At 38.6% G+C, this 21169-nt stretch overlaps 2 protein-coding genes across 5 annotated transcripts; one reads left to right on the top strand and one right to left on the bottom strand.

The window, feature by feature from the left end:
* The first annotated feature begins 4107 nt into the window (after positions 1–4107).
* LOC144633403 (uncharacterized) lies at positions 4108–6074 on the top strand. Its single transcript, XM_078492280.1, has 3 exons — positions 4108–4316; positions 4532–5782; positions 6033–6074. The coding sequence occupies exons 1-3, from the start codon at positions 4158–4160 to the stop codon at positions 6072–6074; spliced, it is 1452 nt and encodes a 483-aa protein (XP_078348406.1). The 5' UTR covers positions 4108–4157.
* A 4079-nt stretch (positions 6075–10153) lies between these two features.
* LOC144632571 (uncharacterized) lies at positions 10154–20303 on the bottom strand. 4 transcript variants are annotated; one of them, XM_078491243.1, is made up of 2 exons: positions 20218–20303; positions 10154–12441 (listed from the first exon to the last, which is right to left on the bottom strand). In XM_078491243.1, the coding sequence occupies exon 2, from the start codon at positions 12404–12406 to the stop codon at positions 10922–10924; it is 1485 nt and encodes a 494-aa protein (XP_078347369.1). In that variant the 5' UTR covers positions 12407–12441; positions 20218–20303; the 3' UTR covers positions 10154–10921. The 4 variants fall into 4 exon arrangements, with proteins under 4 accessions (XP_078347369.1, XP_078347368.1, XP_078347371.1 ...); XM_078491242.1 differs by lacking the exon at positions 20218–20303 and adding an exon at positions 18646–18881; XM_078491245.1 differs by lacking the exon at positions 20218–20303 and adding an exon at positions 15091–15111.
* Positions 20304–21169: the final 866 nt, after the last annotated feature.

Below are 21169 nucleotides of genomic sequence, written 5' to 3'. Positions count from 1 at the left end.
GCGTACTCGATTTAGTAAAAATAGCTATGTTGCCAAAATCAGACAAAAAATGCCCGTGGGTGTCACATTTTGGACTCCTGGGTACCTGACTATTAATAGACGTATTTCCCTTTTCCATTACCGCTTTGCTTTATTTGATTGTTTTATTTTAAATGCTCGACCCAGGAGGGTTTCGAGCAAAGGTGGGAGGAGTGTTACGAGAGGATTTATAATTATTATTAAGTTTATTTGGTTTCGCTGATAAAAATATAAAACCAACGCAGTAGTTAAAGTTCAATAAGCCGTAAACACAACCTGTTGTAAAGCGTAAACTATTCATTAGAGCATAACTGTAATTAGCCTTGAAAAGTGTTTGTAACCCGTATTATCCTTTTCTTTAACTGTTACCTACCTGCCTTGTTTTGAAAGTTATTAATGTTGAAAAAGATGAATTCCATTATAGCCAATAGTGCTTTGCAGAGTGTATGAGCTAATATTTGTTAAGACTTTTTAATGTTATGATCTAAGCCTGTTATTTCCCGTAAATAGAAGTGATTTGTAGAGTAGTCTTTGGATATGTTTTGACTGTACTAGTCTTGGTATTAAACCCTGCGTTTTGGAGCCAAGTTCCGTGTGGTTTATTGTCTCAAGGATATTCGCCTTGCCGTAAGAGATCCCGTGTCTTCCCGCAGCCAGCGAGTTTTCCAGGAAAGAAGCCTTTGTCAGAGTTAATTTCCCAGTCCGTCCGACCGTCCGTCCGTCCGTTCGTTATCCATCTGTAAAAGCAGAAAACCTGTTTTTACATACCCACACCCACGAATTTAAGCGATTATTCAGTAAAGGAAAGTCAATCAATTTAACGCTTTTTTCTTATCCATGACTTTTACCCACACCCACGAATTTTACTAACACGTACAACTTTTACCTTTACCCACGACCCAGGACTTTCACCCGCAACCCACAGTCCACGAGTATTAAGAGCACATGTTACTTACGGTCAAATATTTACCGGCAAGAGTCCTAAAATGGATTTAGCTCATACTCTTACAATAGGTAGGCCTTAACATGAAATAAATACTAGTTGCGCAACGCTTCGAGTGGTATACTATGGAATATCCCACGAGTCACTCGTATTTTCCCGGTATACACACGAGCCTTTAGGCTCAGTATGCAGGACGCGTATCACTTATCAACCCAGTAAAATGGTCCAGCTCACAACGAGTCTCTCGTAGCTAAGTTGGTTAGAGCGCCCAACCGGTATCTGGGAGGCCATGGGTTCGATTCCCGTCGGGGACTCAGAATTTTTCTTTGTCCCATGCTCGTGTCATGTTGAATACTTCATCCTCATTATTTATTACCGTGCTTAAAATTTACCATCTTTATTATTTACTACAAACTTGATGAATTCGACATTGCTGATCCTAGCAGTATACAGGACGCGTGTCACTTATCAACCTAGTAAAATGGCCCAGCTCACAACGAGTCTCTCGTAGCTCAGTTGGTTAGAGCGCCCAAGCGGTATCTGGGAGGCCATGGGTTCGATTCCCGTCAAGGACTCAGAATTTTTCTTTGTCCCATGCTCGTGTCATGTTGAATACTTCATCTTCATCATTTATTACCGAGCTTAAAATTTACCATCTTTATTATTTACTGTTGTGTAACTAGTAGAACTAGTAGAACGTCGAAAGCAATTTCTGCTCTTGATGTCATTTTATTTACAAAATGTAATTAAATTTATTCGACACACTTTTGATTTAATTCAAAATAGGTCAAACGTTTCGCTTTATTAAGTATGTGCGAAGCGAAATAAATGGCCGAAAATTTGGTATTAGACAGTTAAAGGATTGTTCAACTTTGAGATCTGAAAGCATCACACTAAACAGAACAGGCTTTTGCCCCGCCGGCCTCTCGCTGTCAGAAAGCAGAGAAAGCCTGTTCGCAGGCTAAGTTTCGCTCTTTACCGCAATGCATGCAGAAGCGATGGCGTTTCCCAAGGGTTCGCAAAAAAATAATCAAAAAAATGTCAAACAACTTCTGTAAATGTGATGTTTGTGTGATCAAGCGCAACAAAAAAACAGAACCCGTCGACGGCCCAGGTAACTAACTCAGCATGTCTATTTCAACCAGTTTGTAAAGTTCAAGTATAATTTACAGAGGGGTAGATCGCAAATTGAAAATTTCAGTTATGTACGATAGTAATCGCTTCAACAACAGTAGTGAATTCCACTAAATCATTTCCCCAGGAAATCCTTTTAGTATCGAAAAGAACAATCATTTATCTGTCTTATACCAAATTTTCGGCCAATTATCTCGCTTCGCACATACTTAAATAAAGCGATAAGTTTGACCTATTTTGAATTAAATCAAAAGTGTGTCGAATAAATTTAATAACATTTTGTAAATAAAATGACATCAAGAGCAGAAATTGCTTTTGACATACTAATTTGATGTCATTCTTCAACATTTAACAGGCATTTTTCTTCCAGAGTGCTTTTTTTTCGACGCGAAGCTAACAAACTCGGCATTAATTTTGAGCTCTGAAAGCGTCAATTCTGCTGGATTTTAGTATTATCGATTTTCTCGAAAACAAATCGATATTTAGCCAAAGTATATTGTGTTTTATTTCATATTAACGCCTACCCATAGTAAGGACTCTTGCCAAGAATTTTCATTTTTGTGTGAAATTTGTGCACACGTCCTCTTAAGGCCGGTTTAGCCACGTGGGGAACATATGTTGCGGAAACAAATTTTGCTTCACAAAGACAAATTTTTTTTCTGCCTCATGTCAATAATATTTTTACTTCCTTGAAACAAATTTGCTTCCGAAACATATGTTACCAGGTTAAGCCAGCATAAAAGCAATGTTGACTAGCTTGTGCGCATGCGTGACACTTTGTTCCCGGAACATCGTTTCCTAGTTTAGCTACTTGGGCAGCAAAACATTTTCCTTGCTTCCCGCTAATTTAGCCACCTAGAAAACATGACAAGGAACAATTTTTCCGCAACACTGTTTCCTAGTTTAGCTAGGTTTTGAGGAATACTCGTCATTTTGAATGTAAGTAATATATTTAGCAAAGTCAAAGTCCATTATACTTCACATCGGATTCACATAAATAATCTGACATTGAAAGTGAAAAAGTACAAGAATTGTCGACAGACTGTGCTAAAATTTCGCTAAACCACAACATATTTTTCGATTCCCATGCTCTTTGACAGTTCATTTTAGTTTGTCAGGAAAGCAACAAAGTGTGGAAGACGTTGGACTTGCGCAATGCATTTCTGAGTCGTTAACGCTAACGGTGAAGCAGGTTTCAAACAAAACACGTACGTAAATTATAGTTGTGAGTAACTGACGACGGAAATTATGCCTACAATTAAATTTTCACCAATAGTAGCTTATTTTACTTCTCAAATTACCAAAAAAGGCCGCTGACTGTGATTTTAGCCCATAAAAAGCGTGGTTATTTTTAGATATTTGCCAAATTTAAAGCTAGGTAGTTTTGTTTGATATATTTGAAGGCAAAGTTTGAAAGAAATAGACTATTCGACCCAAAATGCAGAGTATGCAGTAGATCGCTGTAGCAGAGACTGCGTTTTAATACTGCAAGCTCAGTCCACAATGGTCAAAATCAATAAATCACTCATCATCCAAGTCATTCGTAATGACTTTTTCGCGCAAACTTGTTATTTTCACGAAACATGTAATTTTGATAATTTTCGTTTAATTTGTTAAGCTACTTTTTTGTTGTTGGGGTTTCTGCATGAAACCGATCGCGACGATCAAAGGTCTCAAAAACTAGGCTCACTAACACAAAAAGTATTCAATGTTAACTATACTTACCGATGACGTTTAATGTATATAACGGCCACGTATCTAGTGAGGTATTACACCAGAATAAAGGCTCAGGGTTTGGATCAGGGTCAGGATCTTTCCGCGCATAGATGGTATGAGGTTAATGCATTCTCGATTGTCCGTAACGGTTGGCTGGAAAAAAAATCTTTTTTGGAGTCACCATATGGAGAAGAAATGAACTGATCGGATTGTGAAACAGCCATGAAGAGCTCTGAAAAGAGCTCCCAATCACTAACGTTTTCGATGTTTTCCGATACTCCTTTGTCACGCTTCCGCCATGTTGGATTGAAAACGAGGCTAGCCGTGCATCATTTGAATTTCCAAGATGGCGCACTATCATTGTTGTGTTCCTTTGTGTAACAACGACCAACGTAAATCATCTGCTACCGGAAAAAAATTGAAGTTTTTTAATTTCCCGAAGGATGGACAGCTAAGAAAGGCTTGGATAATTGCCATACGACGTGATGAAGGCCCTTTGTTCAAGGTAAAAATCGTGCATAAACAACATACAAATTAAATAGGTTGTTTACGATTGATCGCTGTTCTTGACTTTGCTTGACTTAGACCTAAACATAAGCTCAATAAACGTTGATTTTTGCAGCAATAGTGAATTATGTAATCATGATTAGTTTCCTTTGTGGAGTTTTTCACAGTATAAACAATCAATTTAACATTGGATCGATCGGCGATTGTTTACAGATACAAAAAGACTCCACGTTGGTTTGCTCAGAGCATTTTAAAACAGATGAAATTCAAACCACGTTGGCTGGAAGGAAGCGGTTAAGGGATCAAGCAGTGCCGTCAGTTTTTGCATGGACCAAAACAACACAGCAGCGGCCAGAGAATGTGTTCCAACGACGTAAAAAACTTCGGTTTGAGAAGAATGCATCCAGTGATGAAGAAGCCAGTAAGTTGGAAGGCAGTTCGGTAAACTCAGAACCAACCGCTGAAGAACAGTTGAAGAATCGTATAGCACAACTGGAGGAACAAATTGCAGAACTCGAGGAACAAGTTGCCGTTTTGTCGTTGGAAAAGTTTGGATTGGAAAGATTTTCAAAAGATCCGGAACAGATAAAGTTCTACACAGGATTCGGTTCTTATGAACTTTTAAAATCAGTATTCAATTGGCTTCAGCCTTATGCTAAGAACATGGCAACATGGTCCCAAGTGCAGCGCAGTGGTCAATCGCCAGTGGATTACAAAAGAAAAGCAGGCGTTGAAACCAGCACCAAGTGTACCCTACCATTGTTTGATCAGTTCTTTTTATTTCTAGTCAGAATTAAGCAAGGTTTTCCTATTGAGGACTTGGCTGTAAGGTTTAAAGTCAGTCCCAGTACTGTTAGTAGAGTATTTTTGACATGGGCTAATTTTCTTTATTTCATGCTTGGTCAGGTACCCATCTGGCCCTCAAAAGCCCAGGTGCGGGCAAACCTACCGGATTGTTTTAGAGCAACATACCCACATACTTGTGTGATCTTGGACTGTACAGAGATAAAGGTTCAGACCCCAAGTTCTAAGGTTTTAAATTCTGAGTTTTATTCTTCTTATAAGTCCCACACCACATATAAAGGCCTTGTCGGGATATCCCCAAAAGGAGCAGTCTCTTTTGTGAGTTCTTTGTCTCAAGGAAGCATATCAGACAAAGAAATAACTCGTCAAAGTGGAATTCTGGACTTGCTGGAAGAAGGAACTGAAGTTATGGCAGACAAGGGGTTTTTGATCGATGACCTTCTCAACAAAGTAAATGTAAAACTTGCAATTCCTCCATTCTCAGGCAAAAGTAAAAGTTGTTCTAAAGTTGGGAATAAACAGTTTACATCATCAGAGGTCTCCGACACCCAAGAAATTGCAAGACTTCGAATACACGTTGAGAGAGCTATAAGACGAGTCAAAGAATATCATTTTTTTGACAGAGTCCAACCTCTAGTCTTAGGAGAATCTGTAAATCAGGTGTGGAGTGGTTGTTGTTTTTTGACCAATTTCAAAGGACCTTTATTTAAGCTTATAATTAACTTACTAGAAATTATATTGTGTTGAAAAGTATGGACACTTTTTCTTACTTTTATCTCACAGCTTTTTCCCATTCACATATTATTTAACTGACATGACCAAACTGCTGTAAATAGTAACATGTACAATGTAGCCAACAATGAGAAAGAACACCAAAAAAGTTTGATGTTGTTCAATGTTGTCAATGTAGCGTTATTACCCCACTTTATACAGCGCTACAAGTAAATACTGAGAAGTGACATTCAGCTAACATAGCCTTTACAAATTAGGGACGGTTCAATTTTTATGAGGTAGGGGGTGCGGGTGGGATTTGAGGGGAGCGGGGGGCATCCAAAAAAATTGGCTTCAAAAGGGGTGCCAGCCACAAAAAAATGGTCTGTAAGGGGGGTGTCACTAAAAAGAGGCATCTGTAAGAGCAGAAAAAAATCTCGCCAGAATGCCCAAAATAACATTCCTGAGGTTCTGAAAATTCAAATTTTCCCGGGGGAGCATGGCCCTGGACCCCCTTCTTTGTCATGTGCCAAATCCCATTAACTCGACCCAACAACTTATTGGTTACAAATTATGCAGAAAAAACATACTAACAGATGCCATCCACAATAAACAGTTGAGGCAATGCAAGCTACTTGGGGATGTGATTTTTGTACACTAATACATTCTTTTGTCACAATGCTCGATATATTTTAATTTATCTTGATTATTGTTTTTTTTGGGGGGGGGGTCATCAAAAAAATATTGGATTTCAAGGGGGGTCAGGTAAAATTTTCAATGAAGAAAGGGGGCCATTATATATAACGGTAACTATCTATCAAATCCCACCAGCCCCCCCCCCCCCCCCCCACCCCAACCCCATAAAAAATGAACGATCCCTTATAGTACATTTGTCATTCACATGCAGCATTTGCTTCAACTACCTTTCACATTCATTGTTAAGTAACAAGGAACAATACTATTAGATCAAGTTAGAGATCAAGTTTTCATCAAGCTTTGCAGAAAGTACTCGTAATAAAAAAGGTTCAGTTTGTCTTTCATAGTTGTTAGCATCTGACTTTCTGCTCTAATTCTTTCCAAATGATAGTCATTCTTACACAGGACAAAAAAATCAACCCACTCATTTTCAGAGAGTAGCAGAGGCCCATTTACTTGGTAGTAGTAACTGTGGGTTTTCTTTAGTTTTAATGTGCCATTAACCTCTTTTAAGTATGGTAGCTCGACGACGGAATCAGACAAGGAGCACTTTATTTCAAGAGTTCCCCATGGATTTGTTTCTGCTGGGTCATACACTCTGCGGTCAGGAGAGCAGGCTAAATGAGGACATGATGGGTTATTTAAAATACCGCAGGGGTAAACATTCAGGTTTGTAATTTCAGCATAGCTCACGGCAGCATTTTCTTCATTCTCAATCCCATACTTCATTGCAGCGGTTTGAACCGTCTTCTTCCTAAAGCGTGTTACTAGTGACTCGAAATCTTTTTTGCGACAACAGATGTCCTTAAACTTACTAGCTGTTATTCTTTGCGCGCGGAGCTCATGCCACATGGAGTCATCTGCTTGGTTCCGGGTCTCCTTTTCGTATAAATTCGCCTGTGCTACAGACAACTGCATACCATCTATAAAGTTATTTTGTGAGTTGGTGAGCGCTGTGGAATATGCCTGACTTACAGGAGGTAAGGTAAATAATGGAGGATCTGGGACATCAATGTTTATGTGTACTTTTGGACTGTGGGAGGGCTTGATCCTTTGTTGGTAGGAAATCATGGAACCCTTTGAAACCTCCCCAAACTTACTGCTAACTTTAGTGATATTTGAACATGAAGGTAATAAGGTGTTGAGTTTTACTGATGAAAATTGTGCAATTCCTTTTCTGAGCTCTTCAACAATAGAAATATCACCAACAACCTGGGGAATAGGGTTGTATAAAGTAGAACGAATTCCATCTGTTCTTTTTGCAGACCCAGCTGGAATTTTGACCTTCTGTATTGTAAGATCTTGAACCTCCCCAGGAATTACTCCGTGTGATCTGCTGGGTACATTCCATGTTTGTGGTAAAGATGTTTTTGAAATGGCTGGGGGGACAGTTTCAAGACCAAGTGCCTGATAGTGGGCCAACAGATGTAATAAACCTATAACATGGTTACATTTTCCCCTGCCTGCCTCACATCCACATTCAGTCGAAACAATCTTGGTGTGTGGTGTTTTTGTCAATGTAATCTAGAGGAATGAATGAACGAATGAATGAATGAATGATAAATGAATGAATTAATGAATGAATGATAAATGAATGAATGAATGAATGAATGAATGAATGAATGAATGAATGAATGAATGAATGAATAATAAACGTCATTTGCGTCTGAGTATTTAGCTAAAAATGGGGACACTTATACCCTATTTTTCATTGAAATGCAACTATGTCTGTCGAATTTAAATTTAGCGCAATGAACTCACAAATTAGGGCTTATTTGAGCACTATGCATAAACCTTAGTTTCAGTTTTCTGTTGGGTGACTGGTGAAACTGAAACCAATCAAATGACAGTGAAACGCCTCAGAAAAGAAAAAAGCGGCGTGAAACCGTTAACACAAACTCTAATTAAAGAACATAAACTTTTGCAACTGATCATGTATGTGGAAAAACAAAGACTGCAAGCCACCAACGTGACTAGAACCGATACTGCAGGATTCTAATCGTCTGAAATTCTTGGTTGTATTTAACATTCAACCTTTAAAGTAAGACATAACATGCAAATGAATTTATTCAGATTTATTTTAACTTATCATGCATACAGAAATAAAAAGCAAAATAAAGCGAAACTTATCATTCTACCTGAAGCCTCCAAGGTTCATCGTTTTTCCGCTGTGATTTATAACTGCGTGCCCTTACGTTTGTCTCACTTGCCCCGACAGATTTCACTGTGAATTCATTACACTTTTAGTATAAAGTCTAAGAACATTTGTATAGTATACAAACCGACAAAACTTACAGAAGCCGTAGTTCAAACATTACAATACCTTCGACGTCGAAGATGTATCCTTCGCAAAAACTACTATATGCTCGAAGTAACACTTTTTTTGGTACCTTAGCTTCAAGCTTCGCCCATTCTTCGACCAATTTTTGCGAGATTTCTGGAAGAGCTTTCAACGATTTCGTCCAGCATTCGAAGTTCGCGGCAGCGGCCATGTTGCCGTGGCTCCAGGGATGCACGGCTAGCCTCGTTTTCAATCTAACATGGCGGAAGCGTGACAAAGGCGTATTGCAGTCAGCTGTTCGAATGAGTCAGATGGTACACGTAGCGTAGTTTTTAAAAGTTTTAAGTTCAAAAACGGCAATTTCGCCAACATCCTTCTCGTTTTTTAAAACGCCCTTCTCCAACTTATAACAAACGTTAGAGGGATCCTCACGAATTCAACGACAGCGAGGACTATATCACAAGAAAGGGAGGGCGTCAATCTTATCTTTTATTTTGTTGTGGAGCATCCATCCAAGTTATGTTTTGCCAGACTTTTCCTTTAAAAATTCTTTAAAGTTACCAAAGCAGCATACCGTACTTGTATGTCATAGCCACGTTTGCTTAACATGAATGCTATCAGATCAAAACTACAATTCAATGCAATACTTTTCACTGGACCTTCTTTCACGGAAACCTTTCACTGACCCCTACTCAGTTGTCTCTTTTGAAAACAATTAAAAAGAGGACTGGGTACAAATAAGGATTTTCTAGACTTAGGGCCCCTTTACATGAGAGTTTTTGAATTCATGAATTCATCTCGATGTCAGGTCATTTTCTTGTTACTGTCTCCATGATTTCGTCCCGAGATGAGTTATTTCGTCCCGGGATGAACTCCTCCCAGGGCGATTTAATCCCTGTCCTAAACACCGAGATGAAATGTCATCCCGGGATGAAACGTGAGGAAAAACGCTATGTAAACAGTCTTTCCGGGATGAAATGTAATGTAATGTAAGCACGGGCGAGTTGAATTCAACTCGGGCGGGACGAATTACGTCCCGGCATCCCGGTATGAACACGCTCATATAAAATGAAATTTTTTTCGTCCCGGGACGAACCTCATCTCGGCTCTCATGTAAAGAGGCCCTAAACGTTGAGAAAACTTGTAAAGTTTTGCCTTCCAATTCTGAGCAACTAACGGCAAGCCTTGGATAAAATCGACTCATATGGCGAACCGGTCTGGGGGGAGGGGGCCTTACTTTTGGGATGCTGGACCCACTTCTAACTGGACAGTGCGTAAGAAGGCGACAGTGACTTAAATAAGATAACACAACAACGAAGTATTTTTAGCTGTAAAATATTTTTCGTTGACAATTTGTTGAACAATAAAACAATTATCCTGCTCAAACTTGCGGAACATCGTCTGATTTTATCCAACTCAGCCTACAGCCTTGTGGACTAAGTACCAGGTGATATTCCGCGCGATTTCGCAGGATAATTGTTGACTACATAGTCCGTTCTCCCTGTTTTAAACTATTTAATCTGGGCTTTGGTTCCAACAACAGTTTATTCTTCAATGCTTTACATACACTCTTAAGAACAATTAGTGACGTAATCAAAAAGTAAAAATGCTAACATTGCAAAAATGCTTGTTAAAAGAAAAATCGAAGAAAGGTAGGAATCAGCTGAATATCGAACGAAGAAAACCAAATGCAAGAGAGACTGAAGTGAAAGCTAAGTATGAATACACGTAAATTCAAAATTTTCTTCGTAACACTTCATTTTCCCTTCCTTTCCATCATTTTTAAGTATTTCATACATTTTTTATCTACTTTTCTATCGTTTTAAATTATTGCTATTAGGATTCACCTCATATAAGGCCAGTTTGTATGTTAAAAGACTCGCCTATGATAGCGTACCCAAGCAGGTTACTGTCCCTTAAAATTTATGATAAGTTTCCATCTAAAAATCCTTCGATTCATTAAAAAAGCGCTCCTAATAATAGTCACTTATCTTGAAAAGTATCTGAGGTAAGAATAAACCAAACATACACCCCAACAAATCCGAACCGAGTTACAAAGATATGGGAAGATCGTATGGGGCAGATTGTCAACGAGGAACTTGTAAAAACATCTACATCAAATTCATGAAAATGCGGTTTTTTATGATATTGTTCTTTTGATCACATATTTTTTCAAGTGCCTTTCTTAACAGCATCGAGGGAACCCCCGCAGGAATTGTTGTCGATTTTGTTTTTGTGTTGTATGCATTCTTATCTGTATTTGTCCAAGTGACATGAGAATGTCCTGAAAGAGAAGCTATTTTCCCCATATGCCAATTACCAGAATTAAAATTGAACAGTTCAATTACTACACCACCTGGTGCCATGAAAATGGGAAATCCATGAGCAGATCCGTGCATTCCGAAGAAAATGTCTGCCCATGCAACTAGTTCCAACTGATGTTTTAATGGATACAAGTCTAACTGGGAAGTAGTAATATTTAATTTTGACGAGAAGTTACCCTCGACCATCTCTTTCACGATATCTTTCTCGTTGGCAATTTTTCTGTTTACAGTACCATCTAGATTCCTCGGATGGCTCTGGTAATCCCTTCTAAAGTTGACAAGAACGTTTATCTTGTCCTGACTGCAGTTTCGCAATCGTGCACCCGATGGAATGCCAAACCGCTTTAACACAAAAGACCTAAAAGGTTGAATGTTTTCCAGAGACTTAAGGTTCTTGTCCAATAATGGACAGTTCTCTCGCGGATATCTCCAAACTAAGTTTTCGAACACAACATTATTTGTCTGTGTAAAAATGCGATCGTTGAGTTTTATTAGCCTCTGAAACAAAACACTCCAAAAAGGATCCAGTGGAGTAGCAGGATGAGCATCCATAAGGATTATGCTAAGCTTCTCTGGTTCTATTCCCATGCGCTGTGTCGTGATAAAAATGTCCAACAAGTCAATAACTGTCCAGTACACGTTGGCATATTCGATCCTTTGAATTGCCAGGTATTGGCCAGTCTGAAATGATTGGTTCGCCCGAAGAAGTAGAGACGAAGAAGGATTTGCAACTTCCAGGGCCATAATCCAAGCGGTCAACGCCTTATACTTTTTGGCTTCATGTAATTTCTCCTTCGCTTCGTTCACATCGCCATCACAGTACAGTGTGAAGAAGCCTTTCTCCAATTGAAAGAACTCATCTTCTTCTGCGGGATGTTCCAAGTAGGTTTCAAGAACCCTAGCGCGGCCAAGCTTTGGTCGTATAGTGATGTCTTTAAAGAGTACTGTCCCTCCACCTATTTTACGTATTCTGTGCGCACATGAACTATTCGAATTCTCCAGGGGACTTGACTTCAAGGTAGGTTTAGTTGCATTTGTCTTCTTTGGCGGAATTGTTGTGGTCGTCTTAAGGTGGCGAGCAGTTGGTTGGAAAATCCTTTCTTCTTCTGTTATATCTTCTCTAATTATCTTTGGCGTCTCCTTTGTCGTTGAAAAAAATTTAATAACGTAAAGATTGGTGAAAAATATTGTTAAACCGATTACTAGTATAGCTATGAATTTGGTGCTTCTGAGGCGTCGTAGTGGAATAAACCTTATGCTAACGCGAGCCATGTTGATGTCTGTTTTCTGTGGTGATGATTTTCAACCTGGGAAATAAAGAAATAAGAAATCGTTAGGAATAAAATGTTAGTCCGTTTGGGTAAGTTCAAACATTCAGTACTTAACCCCTTACTGCAAGCTGTGCTTAAAAGTTTAAAATCTATAACTCGCTCCTCGGGCACGCTCAGGTCATTCGAAATGATTTCTTCGCGCAAACTTGTCATTTTCGTGACTCATGAAATTTCAATAAGTTTCGTTAAATTTGCTGAGCTTGCTTGGGTTTGTTTACATCTTGACATCTTGCAGTGAAGTTTTTACCATGTTCACTAAATAGTCACCGATAGAGAATTGTTAATAAATTTTTGGACCTTTTCGCTCTATTCTGGTACGTAATTATGAAGCTCTCCCACTGAAAATTTATTCACGACTTGGGAACTTAGAATTACTGAGTTAGTACCTTCGGTCTTGTGTTGTCGATGTTAATATCAAAGTTCGAGCTAGTTTTGTGCAAAAACTAATAATGAGGCTCTCAATAAAATTCAATAGTTATTGTACTCCTAGCTTTGTTACGTGTGAAATGCCATGTGTCGGAAAGGTAATGTTATCTCTGAATAAGCCATAATATCACAGCGTGTCTAAGTATAAACCTCAACAATGGTTTTCAAATTTTGTCATTGGTCTTGGCCGTGCTAGTCCTGATAACTATCTCAATACGTTCAATTGCTAATCTTGTTTATGAATTTTAATCTTCCTACACTACTTTCCAAGTCAGCATAAATCATTTCTATTATTTCTGCTTCAGAATGAGACAGCACCGCGGGAATATAAAGAAGGAAGAATAAATATTTAAAGATATGGCTTTAGCAAGCTGGCTGTAGGCCGGCCTGAACCGGCTTACTGAAACTGATCAAAAGGTTATCATTCTTGTAAAATCCATGACAATCTTTCACGACATAAAGACCTCTTCACAACTTTTTGTACTTTTGTTATAGCGAAAGAACGAGGGACCATAGACAAAAAAATCTTATTGTAATACTGCAGTACGCCTTTCATTTGAGAACTACTAAATTGCCAAGCCAAGAAATTCCGCGCAAATATCACTAAAGGGCAGCAGTTAGAACCAACATTTAGAAGTGTTTTACTCAACATTTAGGGGGAAATTGAAGCATGTAGATGCGGAGAAATGGAAGCATGTAGATGCATATATTTTGATGGAAAGCAAGGGGGTGCCCCAAGTATATGTGAGATTCATAGTTTTTGCTAGTTTTAAAAATCAGCTATAAATTAAGGCATAAGCATAAGCATAACCATAAGCAACTTAGCTAAGGTTTATTATAAAGGTACATCAAGGATGATGCACCACTTAATTCACAGGCCAGGTGTAAAACCATTCGTGCGAATATGACACTTTGTTCTAATCGAAATATAGAAGATATTATACACGGTGGCGAGAAGTTATGAATTTTATGTTTGAGTGGCAGAAACGATAAATACCACGAAAACATAAAATTCATACCTTTGAGCCAACGTGTAATGTTTTTTTTTTATTATATGGAGACCAGATGTAGTTGATGTTGCCGAATTTTAATTTCATTGTTTTCGAATAATCGAGCCAGTTTTTAAAAATCAGCGTTCGCCTTTATAGTAAATACAAAGCACCCGTGTTCAGGATATAGAAACACTAACTGGATTCCAATCAAACAAAATACTTGTCAACAAAATAACACGTAAGAACTGAAACATTACTGACTTTGACTTGAATCCGATGCGGCAAAGTCTTGACGGCCGATAGTTTTCAACTGCTTTTGTTTTCTTCTTTACGACATCTTGCACTTGTAAAATCCCTTGAAAAGAATTCCCACTAAAAAACCTTGAACATGAATCGTCAAGGTTTCCATTATCGTGTTCTCGTTCTTAAATTTTTTGGAAAGCTCATTCTTTTTCGATGCTTAGTTAAACAAAATAAACCTTCGTGTCGTTGCTTGCTAACAACAAACGACACGAAACCAAGTTCATTTAACAAAGTAGAAAAGGCGCGAATCGTAACGTCAATTAGCGATATGCCACTCACAAGAAAATACGCCACTCGGGTCCCGGATGGAGTGGCGTATGGAATCTACGGTTAGTTCCCAGTAAAACACTCCGGCCTCCATATTATAAAAAAAAATTTCACATTTTGGTACTTTGTACTAACTAACCAGATCGATAAAAGATAATCCGCCTAGATGCCAAATAACAGTAAAAAGGTCACATATTAAAAACCTTTGATTAAGAAACTGCCGGTTGAAATTTAGTCAAATAAGCACCGTATATAAGAACCACTTCAGCCTGGAAAAATGAAAGACGTTCTTACACTGTATACGAAAGATCAAAAAACAGTGTACTTTTAAAGCTATTGAAAACATCAAGAGAAAATAAGGGGTTTATTTTCTCTTGAAAACAAATAATGCTACTGTGTCCGTAACACTGGTCTGGTCGATCTGGCGTGAAAAATAGAGTTCACTCATTTCTTGTGTGTTGCAAGAATTTTGATTTACTTAGACTAAAACCAAAATTCGGATCATCCATTTGTTTTTCGAGTTTTTAAGGATTTTTCGGTTCAACCGAACGAGCGCTTCAGGTGACGACCACTGTCAAGGCTTTAATTTACCACAACTTTGAAAATTAATTAAAAAAAGAACTAACAACTTCTGTACCAAACAAACACCATAGCTAGTTATACTATGTCTTCATGATGTATCACACTGACTCTCGTGAACACTGAACTCGAATCAAACCAGCAGCAGGACATCAACGACACCCCTATCACACACCTTGATGAAACAAAACGTAGCCACAAATTAGATGTAATATAAAATGTTCCTACTACTTTGCGCTTTACAATCTTTCATCATCTTTTAATTTGGAATTGATCGCTGTCTTTTAATATTCAGCTAAGGATAACTTTTTTTTTTGAAAATTTATCAACAAGCTGATTGACTGATCTGGGTTATCGCTAAGTTCTTTAAGAGGCCATAATACCTGAATTTGAATGAAATTTTAAGACTTTTAAAGAAGGTAATGATGAAAGAAAAAAAGAAACACCACCAGACAGTTGACCCCCACGCAAGAGCACTCCAGGTTGTCAGGGGACTGTCTGGTGTCCGTCAACCAATTTTGAACTAAAAAATTTTAATTTTAAAAACACAATAAATCTCCAATATTTCTTATTTCTCTAAATTTTACCAATCCTTTGCGAAAAAACTTTCTTCTCCCAACATCCCCAAAAATCCCCAAAATTTACAAAACACCGTCAAACATAGATATATGAGAGCGTTTTTGGTTTCCAAGTAACGAAAACGAGATAGTTCCGTTGAGTTGTGATAAAACGTCATTCGGGTATAATTCCTTCTTAAATAGAAAAATCCTTAAATCTGAATTTCGTGTGGACTCAGTGATGTACGCCTGCTCTAGCACTCATCTATTATTAAAAACGATACGAAAACGATAGTGTGAATGAAAACCACTTTATCCGTTTTCGGGTGACAACTCGGTCTTCAAATTCATCCGTACTAGTGTGGACGGGGCCTAGATCTCCGTTTCTTACCACCGTTTGCAATGATACGCTTCCAAAATTTCCGTCAATCAAAGTTTAAAATGACCCGATCAGTAATTTTTATGCCGACAGAAGACTACAGAAACTTTGTCAAATTCAAGTTTATTACACAGCAAAGACATTTTTTCGAGACTTGACCTTCAATTTCAAGGCTTTTGCGTTTGGGAACCGAAATAAATTAAACGATTCACAGATCTTTACGAAAAATTAATTTTATACGAAGCCGACAGTTGAGACAGTGGCAGACGGAATGTCGCGATATGTTCACGGCTCGCTGAACATGAAAGTTCTGTACCTTTTATTTTTATGGTGTTTATTCCGATGGTTTAGCGAGAAAAGGCCCTTTTTGACAACTTAGCTACAAAATGGTTTAATCTGCACCTGTTAAAAATAGTTTCAAGAGGTTTTCGCCGCGTAAAAAAATTATTTATCGCCAGTTCACTTTCGTGATCGCTCGCGAGAAATGTTGTCGGAAACCCTTTCAAACTTTGACTGACGGAAATTTTGGAAACGTTTCCGCGGGCGATTCGATTTGAAAAATCGCGAATCAATGCAAACGGTGTTAATCGTCAAACTTACAAAACTTGACTTTAGCATATTTAATTACAATGTATTATTATCCAGTTTTGGAGAAACACTTGTTCTATAATCGAATGCTGTTATGTATGATCTTTAAACGAGATGTCCTAAGGCATCATTATTTTAGAAAGTAATTATACCAAAATATAGCGTGCAAGCGTAAAATGGAGTTCAAACACAATCACTTTAATTTAACCTCCTGCGTGCGAGAAGCTTAAAACAGAATGCATATATTAACAACATCAACAATCATGTGTACGGAAAGAATCACACGGCAGATTCTGTTTTTTTAATTTTTAAGAATAACAAGGATACATTGTTCTCATCAAAATAATTCATTAATCGATAAGGGAACTGTATAAAATACTAAAGTTAGCAAATCATTGAAGCAAACCGACCAACCAAACTCTTACACCGCAATTATTTAATTTCCATTGTGCAAATAGAAAGCTAAAATTCTTTCCTCGATCGACTGGTTCCATTGAGAAACTGCTAGAAATAATGTTTGCACAACTTTAAAGATTGCTCTAATGTTTGAAAAACGTTGGATAAAATGATGTTCAGGACTCTTATTTATACTGGGAGCATTAATTGTTAAATGAACATTAAAGTCGGCTGTGGGAAACAGATGTGGCGTTGCGTGGTGCGGTGTTTATAGTTGAAGCGTAAAACCATTACAAGAAATATTTAAATAACAGTGGCTCCGGAAAGCCATAGCTAAAATTCAACCTTAGATAATTACAGAGCTGTTTTATTCACGTATTTTTAATATGAACAGATGTTCCCTTCATGCGTAGTTTCAGGCCTATGCATTCTCTTTGTTAACGTACAGATAACTAAAAATGGCTTTGCCGCCCAAGAAAAGTTTCCCAGGGCTTTCGAGAAACGGCCACCTGCCTCCTACAGCTTGAAAATTACACCTATTTACTTGTGTTTTGTTCGATCGTTAAACGCGAAAAACTAAACGCGAGAAAACTGGACGCCAGCAAACAGTCTACCTCGTCAGATCAATGACAGCGTCTAATTAAAAGGGCTTATAATTTAGTTTCAACATATTAGCAAATACATTAGCCGGGTTATAGACGGACACAACTCTTGTTACGTACTAAGAGTAGCGAACTATCTGCCTTTGTAATTATAAACGAATAAAGCGCTTAGGGACTGATAAAAACGAGCGTTGATGTATGGCAGAGAAAAGATTTTCCTTCAACATATCAACCTGTGTCAATGATCATTGCGCTGTCCTCTGTCCGGACTGTCAAATGCATTAGCGAAAACTGCTACATTGAGTTGTAATAAGGTAAGCTGCAACCCGCAGGGAAAGCGAACCGGAATTTTAATTATGAAATTTGTCGATGTAAACTCGACTTGTAGTAAAGCTAACTTCTCGGCGACCATAGGGCTATAGTTTTCTCTCTTTGACAAAGCAGTGGTGTTATCTAAATCTGATTTATACACCGGCGAAAAATAAAATATACGAACTTGTCAAAATTAGAACTTGGCAACTTGCTCGAGCAAATTCGAATATTGAATGTGCAAGTTGCACGGTCAAACTACCCGCCGAATCAGATAACAAAGTGCCGCAACATTGTAAGCAAAATGTTCGGTCTGACTGTAAATGCAATGTTGTTTCAAAAAGGACTGACCAGGTGATACCTAAATAGGATACCTAAATACCGAGCCAGGACTCAGCTCGAGCTCAGGACGCGAGCTTAGGACTCTATTGCGGGACTCAAGCTTTCACTCCGGGTTGCTTGCTCGGGAGCTTGCAGTTAGCTTTCACCTCGGTTTGCTTGCTGTTAGCTTTTATCTGTTGGTTGGGGCAATACTATATATATTTACTATATATAGTGTAAAACGTACATTAATATCATAGCAGCAAGGCATTTTACAGTTTCACACTGTTCAACTACTGGAAATTGTTCTGACTTGAGTCCCGAGCTCGCGTCCTGAGCGCGAATCCTGAGCACGAGTCCTCGCATTGACTTTAGTTTATCTCGATGAAACCAGCTCACCAACAAACAAGCAAATAAATAAGCCAACTAACTAACAGAACCGTGAAATAAAAAAAACTCACCTGATGTATTTTGGTGATTGAAAGATATATAACAATTCAATCTTAACAGAATAGTGAATTCCACAGACTGTTACTGATTATCGTTCGTTGCCGAAAGGTGTTCTTGGGCGTTGATTTCCGAGCTAACTGTACTGACTTTCAGCAGAATATATCCAGAGCTTTAAATGGAAGAAAAATGGTGGCCTTTTCTCTTAACAAGTAGCTACAAAGATAGTTAACTACCTCCCGCGTGCGTGCTGTTTGGTTCATTGATTTCTAAGAATTTCCGTTGTGTTTTGATAAGCACGCCATCTATTACATAACTAGTGCTCAGACAGCCAGAGGGTTATACTAAAACCAACCAATCACAACGCTTTATTTAACAAATAAAGAGGCCTAAGCCTGACATGTGCACGTCCTAATAGTCCGGCGGCTCAGCTCCTGAATTGTGCGATTTTTGATACAAGCCCCAAACCTTGCAGGGTTACAAGCATTCATATATCGATCAATTCTCGATATAGTGTCAACGCCAATTTCCCGTTTTCAGCTAGTAAACTGCAATGAAATTTTCAGCCAATAGGCCCCTCCTCCACGAAGTACTTCTTCTTGCGCTTTTATACACCTTTTATTGTAGATTTTTTCAAAAATACAGATATGAATGCTTTAAATTAGGCTAACAATTGTTATGTTTTTACCATCTTTATTTATACCAATAACAGGGGCGTAGCTAGCTTATAGCCCGTAGGCCCGGGCCTCTTTTTCAGCCTTCTCGCACTTTTGTCGCGGCGGTCACTTCAGTGGGCGATTTCTTCTTTATTTCTTGCCTCCTCTTCCTGTGCTCAATCATCTGTGTGGCGTGGCCTTCGGTGCCAGATGCAGGCAAACGCACAACGGCAGGCTGTTAAGAGTGCGTTATTCGCGAGTGCAATTCCTTGTTGCGAAATGTTGGAATTGAGATGTATTGTCTCCCACGGCCTCCCCCCAACCTCACAAAGGTGGCGGCCACTCCGCTGGCTACGCCCCTGAATAATATACTGGGAAATTATTGCATGGAAAAAGATTTTCGTTCCCGCACTCTCCCCCGTCGCGTCTTTCATTTTGCGCTAGCGTCCAGGTCTCTCGCGAATCATTCCCCGATCCGAGCGTTAGCCGTTCGCTAACAGAAGAAAAATACGGAAATATAGAGGACTGTAAACAGTCTAAATTACAACATTTCATTCTAAATTGTGTAAGTGCGACTTGGTATCACTACCTGACATAATAGTATTTGTCTATAAACAGGACAACAAATATTTTACGAAATGTCATTGATTTAAATAAATTGCAGTTTCCATGGAAACTGGCGTTTTTCGGGCTTGGCACTATATCTGAAAAAACTTCTTTTGGTGACCACTTTCAGTGTGCCAAATTTCATGCTTGAATCAAAAAGTGCACAATTCGACTAAAATTTCGAGCTAAGCCGCCGGACTATTCTAATTGTTTTGCAGTAAGGATAAACAGTGTAGACAGTAACGAAAACATTCTCGATCTTTGTTAAGCAACGATACTAAAGTAGAAAAATAAAAGTAGAGCAAACAATTAGGTTTTACAAACCTGGATAAAATAAGCTTTCGACTTTCAAGGTATTTTCCACCCGGATGAGATAAATTTCTTTCTACAGATCAACACCCAAATGAGAAAAATCTTACCTCTTGGGCTTATATAATTACATCTCTGTTGGACGCCTTGAAATTGTGTTATTTTCTGTGTAATAAACAATGGCTTTGTAAGGGTCATGCAGTTAGGCGAGAAAGAAAAAACATTGTATTGTGTCATTTTTTATTCGATTATTTTTATGATTTTCTATGGTAATGTTCACGGATCGAGCTACCTTTATGCATACCTATACAGGTTAAAAGGAGTGTGAACATTAAAGCTGTTCTCTCCAAAACCCCAAATTTGTTGTTTCGCATGTTGCTGTTTTGAAGTTAAGATGAGTAAAGCACCTGCTACATATTGCTCTGGTAATTAGTTTCTGGCAACCTGCGGCGACGTTATTATTTTAGCGGAGCTCCAAAGCGGCCCGAAGGGCCACAGAGCAGAGCCCCATACCCATAAAAAATTTTACAAAATAGGAAAACCATGAACTTGAGTTTTCATGGTCATCATGGCTAGCGGCATGGCTCCCGGGCGCGTACGACGTACGTACGTCGTGCACTCTAGAAATAGATTAACCCAGAAGCCTGATTAACCCTAACCTCTTTGATAGTGGGCATCCAAGTTATGGTCAATTGACAGCTGTCAATACAAGGTGTCCGCTGACCAGCATCACGTGACCATATCGCGGGCTCAGGTGTATAACTCATCGAGCTCACGTGTTTTTTTTTTAAAGTTGACCACTGACGGGAAAATGGTTTTTCTATTTGATCGCGGGCTCAAGTCCTAATTTTTTTAAAGGTCAGTGAAGGGCAAAGAAAATTACCCGGGAGCTCCGCTTTTAGGCTTGGCTAAATCTATTTAATATGATTACCCCTAGCTCTGGAAAAGCACCACGACAACTTGGGTG

Source organism: Oculina patagonica, chromosome 12 (assembly GCF_052425735.1).
Source record: "Oculina patagonica isolate OP01 chromosome 12, crgOcupat, whole genome shotgun sequence".
NCBI lineage: Eukaryota > Metazoa > Cnidaria > Anthozoa > Scleractinia > Oculinidae > Oculina > Oculina patagonica.
This window is presented reverse-complemented; position numbering and strand designations above follow the sequence as displayed.